General features: G+C 41.9%; 1 protein-coding gene across 1 annotated transcript in view; it reads left to right on the top strand.

Annotated features, from left to right (window-relative positions):
* Positions 1–12762, top strand: part of LOC137629289 (neural cell adhesion molecule 1-like) — a 275725-nt gene extending 262963 nt beyond the window's left edge. The window contains exon 12 of the mRNA XM_068360550.1: positions 6811–12762. Within this exon, the coding sequence (XP_068216651.1) occupies positions 6811–7031 (221 nt within the window). The 3' untranslated portion in view covers positions 7032–12762. The remainder of the gene's footprint in view (positions 1–6810) is intronic.
* Positions 12763–13102: the final 340 nt, after the last annotated feature.

Below are 13102 nucleotides of genomic sequence, written 5' to 3'. Positions count from 1 at the left end.
AGGCTTTGTGGAGATTGGTGTCTATCAATATACCTAGATAAACCAGTCGCTGGGACGGCTGCAGAGAGGACTTCTCGAGGTTTACTACGATCCCCAGATCCTGGCAAAGACCCAGAAGCCTGTCTCGGTGCCGAAGAAGGGTCGACTCCGAGTCTGTTAGGATCAGCCAGTCGTCCAGATAACAAAGGAGACGGATGCCGTTCCTGTGCGCCCAAGATGAAATCAGGGTGAACACACTGGTGAACACCCGAGGGGCTGTGGAGAGACCGAAACAGCACCTTGAACTGGTAGGTCTTGTCGTCTAGGCAGAATCTCAAGTACTTCCTGGAAGACGGATGGATTGGGATCTGGAAGCACGCGTCCTTTAGATTCAGTGTGCACATGAAGTCTAGAGGTCTCACCGCAAGTCTGACCGTGTCCGCTGTCTCCATGCTGAACCAGGTTTGCTTGACAAACCCGTTCAGAGCCGAGAGGTCGATGACAGGTCTCCAGCCTCCAGACGCCTTCTTTACAAGAAAGAGTCGACTGAAGAAGCCTGGGGAGCCGTCGACGACCTCCTGGAGAGCATCCTTCTTGAGCATGGTCTCGACTTCTGCCCGAAGGGCTGGCCCCTTTACCGATCCCATGGCATAGGAGCTCAACAACACTGGATTCGCTGTCAGGGGAGGTTGAGATGTTATGAACGGGACGCGATAGCCTTGGCCGATCACAGAAACCGTCCAAGCATCGGCCCCGTGTTGCTGCCACCTGTGCACGCAACGTCGAAGGCATCCCCCCACAGGTGGACACGTGGGGGGATTGCCACTCCCAGTGTTTGCGGCCGCGGCCGCTCCCTCTAGGAGTCTTGCCTCCCCTGGAGGACTTACCGCCCCTCTGACCTTAGCTGGAAAGGGCTGGGGCTTAGACACCACTTTCTTAGCTGCCGGTGCCTGCTTCGGTGCCTTGCGAGGCTGCTGCTGCTGCTGTTGCTGCGGAGCTGGAGGCTTATAGGGCCGAGCTGTAAGGGCCCTATGGAGGAGGGAGTCCTGGCTAGATTTCCTCCACCTCTCAGCCGATCGTTCCATATCCTGTGGCTCCAACAGATTCTCCCCAAGGAGGGAAGCATGTCTGAGCCTACAGACATCCACGGAGGGGACCTTCGGGTGGAACTTCTCGGTCACCGCATCGCGCCGCTTCAATACCGAGTTGGCCCACAGGGTGGTGACCTGGTGTGCCAGGAACCCGATGGAGCGGGTGCCCGAGAGTAAGGAGGTCTCCAGGGCCTTCCTATTGGTCTCCTTAGACAAGTCCTCGGAGCGCAATAGGATGCCCAGAGTCCCTAGCCATATATCCAGCCACGAAGTGGCCTGCATGGCGCACTTCGCGACCTTCTAATGGCTCAGGATCTCCGACGCCGAGAACGTCACCTGCCGGGCAGAGAGCTTCTCGAGAGGAACTCCCTTAGCAAGCTCTTCTACGGAATGATGGAGAGGAAGAGCAGACTAGACTCACCCAAGATCTCAAAATACCTCCTCTGCTGGAGACGAGGAGGTGGGATGAGTTTGTTCCCGGCAGAGGAACGACTGGAGGAAGCAAGAGTCGCGAGTTGGGCATTGGCCCTGGCTCTGGCACTCTTCAACCCCCGAGACCAGGGCAGTGCTGCACTGGTCTTAGGGGGCTTCTGAACATCGAACACCTGGTCCAGGACCGTGTCCTTGCCTTCTCGGGGGCGATCACGGGGTCCATGAACCCGTTGAGTTGCCTCATCAGCTCAGGACCTGCAGAAGGCATGCTCAGACTCCTGCTGGTCTCCTCCTTGCGGGCTGGCACTGGTAGCCAAGTCTCCCGTCCCCGGAATCTCTTCCTGGGGCGAAGCGTGGACGTTCTCCCGGGGAGCAGCGGGTTCCTGGCGAATCCTTGAAGACGACTTCGGGATTGTCTTAGAGTCCTTGGGTTCCCTCCTGGGAGGGATACAAGATCCCAACAAAGAGGTTCGGAGAGCACCTTCCGCGCGAGACGATTCTCCTCCATAAGGAGAAGGCTCCCCCCTTGGTGCCGAGGGGGAGACTATCACCTCACTGGATTCACCCGAGGATGGAAAAGCCTCGTCCACGGGAAAAGGAGAAAACGCCTGCGAAGGGGATGGGGCCTTCCTGACAGACCTCTTAGGAACCAACTTCTCCCTGGGGGAAGTCACCACAAAGTCCACTCCTCTCCTTCTCTTCAGCGGGGGCGAGGCAGCCGTTGGCTTGTGTCCTTGATCGGCGAGTGCCAGCTTCATAGCCTTCACTAACGCCCGCATCAGAGGACCAAACCAAGTCTGCCACTCCATGTACACAAGAGTCCGAAATCCCCGCTGGAGGGAAGGGGATCGGGCGATCCTTCGGAGTGGACACCACTGGACCTGCCTAAAAAGGGGAAGAAAATTGCACTGACCTCTCTGAAGTGTCTTCCCTATCCTGCACAAGAGTCCTGCGCTTTGGTGGAGGCGATCCTGAATGCGGTCTGGCGACACGCGTTCCTGCTGCTGTCACGGGCTGCGAAATCAGACGCGAACGGTGGTCGCGCGCAGGCGAGTGGTCATGCGGGCGCACAGGCGAGTGGGCGCGAGAGCGAGCTGGTGAACGAACGCGTTGGCGCGTCGGCAAGGGAGCGCGTTGACGCGCAGGCGAACGAGAACGCTCCGATGACCGCTGACGACGTTGTTCAGGAGACCTGTAGCACGTAGGCGAGCGACGGCGCACTGGCGCATGGTGGCACGTTGGCGAGCGATAGCACGTAGACCGCGTAGGCGAACGACCGCGCGATGGCGAGCTAACAGAAGGCGACCCATGTCCCTCCAGATCTTCTGGGCGACGGCGCGTTGGAGAACGCTTACGCGCAGGCGATAGGTCACGCGGGCAGTCTGGTGATCGCCGATGTTCAGGTGATCGCTGACGCGCTGGGGACCGTTGATGCGCAGGAGATCGCTGACGAGCAGGCGAATGTTGATGCGTCTGTGATCGCTGGCAAGCTGGTGATCACTGGAGAGCAAGAGGGCGACGCGTGGAATCCTGTGAGGGAACTGCCGGCGCGGGGCGCACAGGCGAACGCTCACGAACGGGCACAGGAACAGGAGGCGCGTGGGCGTACAGGCGTTTTGGAAGTACGCGCTGGAGAACGCGAACGATGTTGCGTAGGAACAGGCTAACGAACAGGATCGCGAGGGCGAGGAGAAGAGTCCTTGGCCAAATTAGAGCGCTCAGGAGACTGATGGCGCGCAGGGCGCACAACAGGAACCGCAGGATATTCGGAGTCCACAGGAGAGCGCTGGCGAGCAGTGGGGCGATGGTCATCAGAAGCGCGCTGACGAACAGGAGAGCACTGACGGTCAGAAGAGCGCTGACGAGCAGGAGAGCGCCTGTGCGCTAACACTGCAGAAGGGCGAACAGGGGAACGCTGGCGCGCTGGGCGCTCAACAGGAACAACAGGCTGAAGGATGTCCTCAGGAGAGCGCTGGCGAGAAGAGGGGCGATCATCAGGAGAACTCTGGCGAACAGGAGATCGCTGACGAACAGGAGATCGCTGACGAACAGGAGAGCGCTGACGAGTAGGAGAGCGCCTGTGCGCTAACACTGCAGTAGGGCACGCAGGGGAACCCTGACGCGCAAGGGAAGAATCCCTTTGCCCCGAAGGGACCGTTGCCCGTCGGGTGACGAGGTCAGGCTGCTGGACATCTGCACCAGAAGCTGAAGGTCTGGAAGGCGTAGGAGACCGATCCCCAGAGAGGTCTAAGGAAGCTGGAGCTGCAGGCTGCTTACGGCGAGGAGAGTCCCCCTCGGAAGAAGGAGGCGAAGATTCAAAAACGCGCCTCTTAGCACCCTTATAGGGAGACGGGAGGCCCTTGCGGCGCAGCGGACGGTGAGCCTTACGGCGAAGGCGGCCACGAGGAAGATCGTCAGGACCATCAGTCCTCCGAAGGGGAGTCTCAGTCAAAGCACTCCCCCTAGAGGGAGCCTTGGCAGCAGAAGAGCCCGCGGGACTCCCTTCCCCCTTCGAAGGATGTACGGAAGGGGGAGGAGAGCCGTCAGCACCATCATCCACAACAGTACCTGCAGAGGATTGACCCGACCCGTCGGAAGCCTCTGTCACCACGACGTCGACGATAGACAGAGAATCTACCTCTGCTATCACCGGCGACTGCTTAACAGCGGCCCCCACCTGGACAAGGTCAATCAGGGCTACCCTGGAGGGCAGGCCCTTAAGCCCCAGGGAAGCCCAAATCTGAAAAAGATCATCATTAGACAACGATTCATTAGCAACAATCTCCCCCGGAGGAGGAGGAGGAACCGCCCCGCTATGGGAGGCGACTCCCTCTCCCCCAATCCAAGGTCGGGAAACAGAACTAGGGCCTGCGCTCCCACTCGGCAGACTCTCCTTAGGAGCCGAACGAGGGGGAGCTTCGGAGGAGGTTTGGGTGGTGAAAGAAGAGTCCCAAGAGCCTTCCTCCTTCAAGGCAACCCCGGAAGGAGAACGGTCTCTTTTGGACTACTTCTTACGCCGGCGGCCAAACCTCTCCCACTGGGAGGCAGACCACTCCCTGCACTCACTACACGTATTCTCTTTATCACACCATCGGCCTCGACACTGTGGGCAAAGGGTGTGAGGATCTGTGTCCACCGCCGACATAAAAGTACCACAAGGGTGGCTGGCAATTCCAGGGCACTTGCGCATAGTGAACAATAAGGGTGAGGCCTACTTCAAAACACACACACACACAAACTGAAAGAAAAAGCAAAAAAAGATTATGGCTGTTAACGAGGACGATGGACAGACAAGTCTGTTCATCGCCGGGGACGATGGACAGACACGTCTGTTCATCGCCGGAGCCAAAAGTGAAGTGAAGCAAATCACTGGTGTGTGGGGGGGAGGGGTAGCACGCTATCCCTTCCCCTACCCACGCTAACTAGCACGGGGGTAGTTAACCCTCGTTAAAAACTATTGGCTCGTCATTTCGGCTACGCCGAAAGGTAAACCCAATGTAAATAGCGTGGTTTGTATTTCGGTTACGGAACAAACCAATTTTTCCTGCAAGACTAAACATAAACTTTTATATTATAATTTAAGGTTTCTGTGTTTGAATGCCACAAGCACCATTTTTGCTGGGAGCTATTTTCCATGCTGAATGAATTCATATTTACACCTAAAAATGTGATCATACATTTACTCCAAAGCACAAAGTTGAAGTACAAGAACCTTTTTGTATCCATGTCAGAGGCATCTCTAAAATGAATTTGAATAAATTAAGATTTATATTTATTATTGTATTTAGGGGATCTAATACTTGATATTAAGAACTGTGTGTCTATATTTAAGGAATTATATTTATGCAGGGGCTCATACACTACAGAGATTAATACAGATAAATAAAATAAAACAAATTAATGCAAACTTGCCTCTGGAACAGTAAGGTGAAGTACTGTACTTTAGTTGAAGTTGCAATAAGTTCCTTATGTATAAATTGAATAATGTTCACTCAACCACAGACAGTATTGTGTAGGCTCTTGACTAAAACTAAATGTTAGTCAAGACATTTATGGCAGCATCAGTCCTGAAAAAACAAAAATCAAAAGTATAATAAACTGTTGAGCTTAATCCTGTAATGAATATTTTTTAAATCTAATTATGTAATATTGTGTGACACTACTGTACTTTGTGAAATATAAGGATAAGAATTGAAAAAAAAAAAAATTACGGGTAGTAAAAAATATTTCAGCTAAGAAGATTTCTTATCTTGCTCACAAGCACAGGCCTTTGCAATAAAAATATACGTTGTCTTTGGCAGTCTTTCATAATACTATAGCAAATTATAAGGACAGCTCATTTGTTGCTACTTTTATATTATTCATTACAGTATACAGGATCTCTTCCATATAGTTCGTTATGCATGTTGCATAAGATTTTTCATAATTCTGATCATCCTTTACATTCAGATCTTCCCAGAAAGTTCCATCCTGTTCGTAATACTAGGCATGAAGTTAATTCTAATAGTCAGTCCTTCTCCATTATGAGGGTCAATACTATACAGTATTTTAGAAGTTTTATTCCAGTTGTGACCTAGTTGTGAAATGATCTTCCTAATCGGGTAGTTGAATTGGTAAAACTTCAAAAGTTCAAAGTTGCAGCAAATATTTTTATGTTGAACAGGCTGACATGAGTCTTTTTATAGTTTATATATGACATATCTGTTTTGATGATGTTACGGTTTTTAAAATATTTTATTGCTGATTTTTTTCATTGTTGATTTATTTCCTTGTTGCCTTTCTTCACTGGGCTATTTTTCCCTACTGGAGCCCCCTTGGGCTTATAGCATCTTGCTTTTCCAACTAGAGTTGTAGCTTAGCTAATAATAATAATAATAATAATAATAATAATAATAATAATAATAATAATAATAATAATAATAATATAACTGTAGTTAACATCATATTTTTTCATTTATAACAAAATGAAAACATTCAATGTAATATCTGCATCAGATATACTGATTGCTTCTCTTTAGTTTGATGAAGCTTCAAACCTTGATATGTTTCTCATATAGAAAAGGAATTTTTAAAATTCTATCTACTGTATTGATGAAATAAACATCTGTATTATCAAAGCAAGTTCAAGAAAAGACTGAATATGAGAATAAAACATAACAAAGGTAATAATTAAACAAACGTTTCTAAGTGGTTATTACAAATATTTTGCAATAAAATTTTCTTGAGATTTCTAGTTGGGTTAAGGTAATGACTACACAAAATGGGTATCATAACCTTATGAGTACACTGTATGTTCATGTCTTTCCAGGTGAAAGTTATGTCATCCACAACTTGACAGACGACACCTTGTATGTGATCCGAGCCTATGCCAAAAATGCTGCAGGTTTGTCAGACTACTCGGATGAAGCTATGGAGAGGACAAAGAAAGTAGAAGCCATGAACGTGACCTCGTTCTCTTCTCCATTGACCTCTTGTTCCTTTGTATTTTTCTTCTCCTCACTCCTTGCAGCATACTTGATCTCTTTGTGAACATTTCAAATTGAAAGATAATCTTTTTTTATTTCCTCTTTTAGTTTTGTTTGCTTTTCCTGCCTAGTCTTAAAATAGTAGGAGAAATGTTGCTGAAAATGTTCTGTTTAAGGGGTAAGGGTAAGTCCAGTATTTCTAGTTAAGGGAATTAGTAGTTTATGAATCTAGCTGACTTTCAGGAGAGTTGATTTTTTATTTGTATTCTATTGTAGTGTTAATTTATATTGGTTCTTTTGTACAATGCTGTGGTTATTGGTGACAGATATAAGTAATACATATACATATATATTTTATTTTTTTTTTTTTTTTTTAATTAAGCATACTTAAATCTTAGATCAGTATTTACGTGGTGAAATGTTTTAGACCACCCAGATAAATATAAATTTCAGGTGTTTGCCTAACTGTGTAATCTGTAAACAATGGTTATTCACTACTGTACTCTATCGTTCATGTTACCTTTTGTAAAGGAACTAAATTTCATCTAGAAAATGTTTCCATGTACCTTAGGTATATAAGCTTAGGAGTATTTGTAACATAAAAAAGATGCTGTAGTGGTACTGTAATTGCTAATATTAATATATTGATGACGGTCATTGAATCTTACAATATATTTTAAAATCTAGGAAAGGAAAGATAAATGTTCAGTATTAGCCAAATAAATTTGGAGTTATTTAGTCATGACCAGCACTCTCATACAGACTTGAATATGAATGTAATATGACCTGGAATGTTGCGCCCAATTGCAATACTGTATATCCTAAGATATCATTAAGCATATTAAGGGTCAAATCTGTTGTAGTTTTTGGAAAATTACATTCCCCCAGATACATATGTGTACCTAAGGAATGTGCTGTTATTTTTATGCACATTTTTCCTTTTTTTTTAGGCTAAGGCAAATATTAGGTCACATGGAACCTAGTCAAAATAAGCTAATGTATTCAGAATCATGAAGTAAATCTTTTTATCAAGAAAATCAAATTGTTTTTCTTCATTATACAGAGAAAAAATGGGGTATTGTATCTAATGTTTAGTGAGTAAATATCTCCTAGTGTAACATAGAATTTTTTGTGATTTGCTACTGTATTGTTTAAGGTGCAACATCAGAATATTAACTACAAAATATTACAGCAATATTCATATATAACATTAATTTATGTGATTTAATGAGAGAGTAGTCACTTTAGCTAAATAATTATGACTGGATGATGTACTATGGTTACCAAATGAACATTTCAGATCAATACAGGATTCACAATTATATAAATAAAGCCAATTCAAAATTGATTTTAACTTTTCGGATTGAAAATATCAATAAAGCATAAGGCAATTTTTAAAACCCTTACTAATCTAACAAAGCATACAGGAGATATTCCATAAAACTAATTTTTTTATAGGAAGAATATAAAGATGATACTCACTTTTCAGAGATATTTATATTTTTCATAATCCATTTAAAAGGTTAAAAGAATATGTCTATTGGTTTTGAAAACATTACTGGAAAACTTAGGATAAAAAATGCTTGAGATCCTTGTAATAAAATGCAATCTAAAAGTATTTCCCATACTAGTTGCCCTGAACTGTTCCTTTAAATATATGCATGCATATGCACACATATTCAGGACAAGTCTGGAAATAGTGTGTTTGACAACATCAATCAGCTTCCGAGGAGTAAGCACTTTACCTGGAAAACTATTTTGTTGGCCAAATTAGACCCCAAGATGTAAATAGTATTCAAATACTGAAGGTAATATGTAATGCATCTTCAGAAGCCTACTTAAAGCTAAATATCTCACTAAAATATGATCTGCCTGTCATAGAAATCATAAAAACACTATATCAAGAGTCAGGGCTGCTGGAACCTTCAGTTATGATTTCACAGACTTTGAGAGAAACCCATTAGGGCCCTGCAAAGGAAAATTTAGAACAAACCTAGAGTATTGGATGTGTGTGAAGAGTATACAACAATCCAAAAATTAGTTTTACCATAAAAACTTCTGTGTTTTGAATTTTACAGAAGTCATATCCTAAATCCCATAGCAACCAGAGAATGTTATAAAGAACTTTATAACCAAAAATACCCAGAAGTTCAAAATGCATGTTTCCTAGTTACTTAATACTTGATGGTAGCCAAAAAGAAATGCTTTTCATAAGACATCAATTTTCAAAATATTATTCTAAAAAGGAATACTAGGGTTTGGTACTCCTCCCCCATAAAGGACAAGCAAGCTTATTTGTTGCACCTGCCAAAGCAATCAAGAATACAACCCTCTTGTGAAGCAAACTAGTATGCAGTACAGTATTTACCTAGTTCAAGAAAAGTTATCTAGCAGACTTGCTATTTTTTAATTTGGTTCAAGATTGTCAAATCCACTTGAACCTACATTCAGTAGAATTCCACAATGACCAAATTTAATGAGCAAATGGTATCTGGAAAGGCTCAGAAATCGAATTTATACTTTAGAGATTATTTTCAAAAGGGCTGTGAACTTTTCCAGATTATAAGGTATTATTGTATGTCCAAATTCAATCTCTTGCCACTAAAACTTTCATGGTTTTGGTGAAAATTGCTTGAGCAATATTTGAGCAAATACAGTGGCTCTGAATTTAATCTAATACCATTCCTTACATGACATTATGATTGAGTCTTCAGATATCATAGAGGTGCCAATAAGTCTCTAGTGGATCCAGAGAAAATGCTCAGTAACCCTTTGGATGTGCTTGATATAGAATTCCCTTTAAATGGTAGCCATTTTGAAATCCATGAAGAGATACAGTACTATACTTCTTTTCTATAAGCAAAGAAAGGCAATCCCTGAGATGGTAGAAATAAATGCTCTGTGGTGACATCAGATTATCCTTAAATGGGGAGAAATATTTGGCCAGTTCCATCCCGATCCCTTTGGATCTTGTGCACCCAGTCTTGCTCCTGATGATTTGTCATTACAAATCTTTTGGAATGACTACTTTTACATAGCAAACCTTAATAATATTAATAACTTACGAAATGGAAGTACCGTAATAGCAAAGCCTTACTTCCCGGAAGAATACACTTGACTGGTTGACCATGATGTGAGCTCTTTGAAGTTATAAATGCTCCAAATGATTCACATATCATAAGTGCCACTAATATTTGCATATATGAATCATCCCTAATATTGCACTGTTCACCATGGCAGTGGTGTTTGGAATAAAGCTAATGAGGCAATCCAACACTTTACATAAATGAAAGAAAGAAATATTTCATTTAGCAAGATAAGAGACAAACCTTGTTTTTTACATCCCTCGAAGAACCATCAAGAACATCTCAGTCTGTGGCAGGTTCAAATGGTAACAAATCCTTTGAAATAGAATCTGGAAATAAAATAAAAAACTTTACTAAAGAAAGAACGAAACTCCAGCAAACAAGATCTGTCTCATGAAAAGAGTCACAAGTAGTGCAAGCTTAATGGGATCAGGCCAGAAAAGAATGATAAACTAACAAAGCTCTCCTTAAGAAAAAAAAATAAAAAAAAAAGAAGAAAAACTTGGCAAAGACTGCTGCAAAGTCAATTTAGACTGCAAGCATCCTTGTCAATATAGGAATAACAAAAGTTATTCATAAATAATTATAAAATAATCAAAATAATAGGCTACATTTACTCCATTTTTATCTTTTAATAATTTGATGGAAATTGAAAGACAGAATATAATGAAAAGACAAAATAATAACCTTGCTCAGAAGTGTGTAGAAATAAAAATGTAAAAATAGCCAAAATGCAACCGAATCACTTCTGTGACACGGACAGGAGACAGATTAGATTAACTGTGTAAATTTATGTGAAATAGTCCAAAGGTGTTTCTGGGTAAAAGTGTTTATCCTAAGAAACTCTATTAGTGCCACAAATGCATTTAACATTTTTGCATGCATTAATATCAGTCATTAGAATAAAGGGAAAAAATCTTAAATTGCAAATAAATGTTACTATATTTCTACAACAGCAATGAATAGAATTTCAGGCAAAGCTACAAAGGCACTATACTGTACATGTGAACAAAAGAGGAAAGTACCACCAATCATGACTTCAAACAAAGTGAATCAAAAATTCTTATGCTACAAACAGCAAACACATAATTTAAAATAGATTGTACTTTATTTCAACGATCTTGCATTCGTTAGGGAAACTGTAAACATTAAGTTTCTTGTTACTCTGAGAGATGAACGAAAACAAAACCATAAATTTTTTCACTTAAGAATAATCAGTAATTTTTGTAGGTCTTATATTATCTTAACCTGTACGCTGTACATATAGGCCTGTATTGCTAAGAGCCTCCTGTGGTTTAAATAAGACTTCCTTCTATCTGGATATCTACATATTTACATAGATCACCTACTGCTCATACTTAGCTACACAAGGAGTCCTTCTATTAATCACCGCGAAAACAAATATATATATTTTGCATTTACGATGAATGTACTTTACGCCCTGTAAGTGTTGCATTTTCCTTAGTGGAGAAGTATTTACACCACAGGAGGCAAATTACTGTGCGTCATAGTATGTTTCCTTATGAAGACGCTGACCAATGTGCGACATAAATTTTTTTTTCTCTCTCTCTCTCTCTCTCTCTCTCTCTCTCTCTCTCTCTCTCTCTCTCTCTCTCTCTCTCTCTCTCTCTCTCTCTCTCTCTCTCTCATTTTGGAAATACCTGTAGACCTATTACAATTTCGGGATATTTACATCACATGCTTAACCCAACTTTATTTTTGATTGATGGAATTCTTTTCGATTATGATTCTTCTGTCTGTTTTACTATATTATCTATTTCCTAAATGTTTTCCAGGTCGCAGGAACTTCCTTCCCCATATAAAGTATAGTGTACTGTATAGCTTACTCGTGATGTCACAGAGTTTTTCTGGTCTTATATAAATCCTGTCCTTTTTTTTTTTTTTTTTTTTTTTTTTTTTTTTTTTTTTTTTTTTTTTTGCTTTACTAAGTGGGATTGTCTGGCCAAATCCCAACATGGGCATCACTGGTTTTGAGTTCTGGGCAAACAAACAAGCCCAGTAGTTAATTTTTTAATCATGTCACTTGGTCTATACAGTCAATAATAACGTTATAGGTTATTGTTATGAACTCGCTGGTATCAATTTCATCTTCAAATATTGCTGTAACAAAGATGTCAGTATGATTTCTTGCTTATACTTTGACAAGAACAACATGAAAAAGAAAGTCTGGAATTTACTTGTTGTTGAATTTGATACATAAGTGTTGGGCAAAACCTGCATAAGTTTTATGTCCAGTCTTCTGTGGGTGATGATAATAATAGTGGTAATGAATATCACTGTCAATTTGTCGTACTTTGCTTAGAAATCAGTAAACCAAAGACATTTGTATTGAACTTGTTTTAATATTAGTCCTGGCTGTAGATAATTGTCTCTCTGTATTACATGTGACTAATTTTTCATAGGCTTTTTGACTTTGTACGACAAATGATACATGTGTGAATACTTGACGAAATTTAACGAAAATTTATTATAAGGTATTAAGGTAGACTTTTGGATATATTAATAGCTTTTATTTAGTAAAACCGACTACTCTCAATTAAAAGGCCAATTATACAACTTGATTGTGTACCGAACTCGACCAATAATTCTTAATACCTCTTTTTAAGCTTCAGTACAGGTTAAAGGTTCAAGTACATTATTTCAATGAAAATTAAAAACTTCAATGGCCTAACTTGCCGTTATGTACTGTGCTGTGGTGATCAACGTATTTCTAATCGACAGAAAATTGAACCCCTGATTTAATACTATTATTATGTATTCAAATTACATCATTTTATATAAGATTTTATCAAGAGAGAAGGTAATTATTGCTATTTTAGGTTTTGGGATTGTCAAATGAAGCAAGATCTGGATCTTTGTCAGTCAACATAGATAAGAAATTGGGTGAGCATTTAAGCTATTTTTTCTGTAAGCAAGTCTTTCTACTGAAAACATTCTTCAGGAGTACACGTTGTGTGCATGAATGTTGTAACAGAGTGCTTGTTACAAATAAGCCATTATTGTTCCAAGAAGCGTAAAAAGTATGCAT

Source organism: Palaemon carinicauda, chromosome 37 (assembly GCF_036898095.1).
Source record: "Palaemon carinicauda isolate YSFRI2023 chromosome 37, ASM3689809v2, whole genome shotgun sequence".
Lineage (NCBI taxonomy): Eukaryota > Metazoa > Arthropoda > Malacostraca > Decapoda > Palaemonidae > Palaemon > Palaemon carinicauda.
This window is presented reverse-complemented; position numbering and strand designations above follow the sequence as displayed.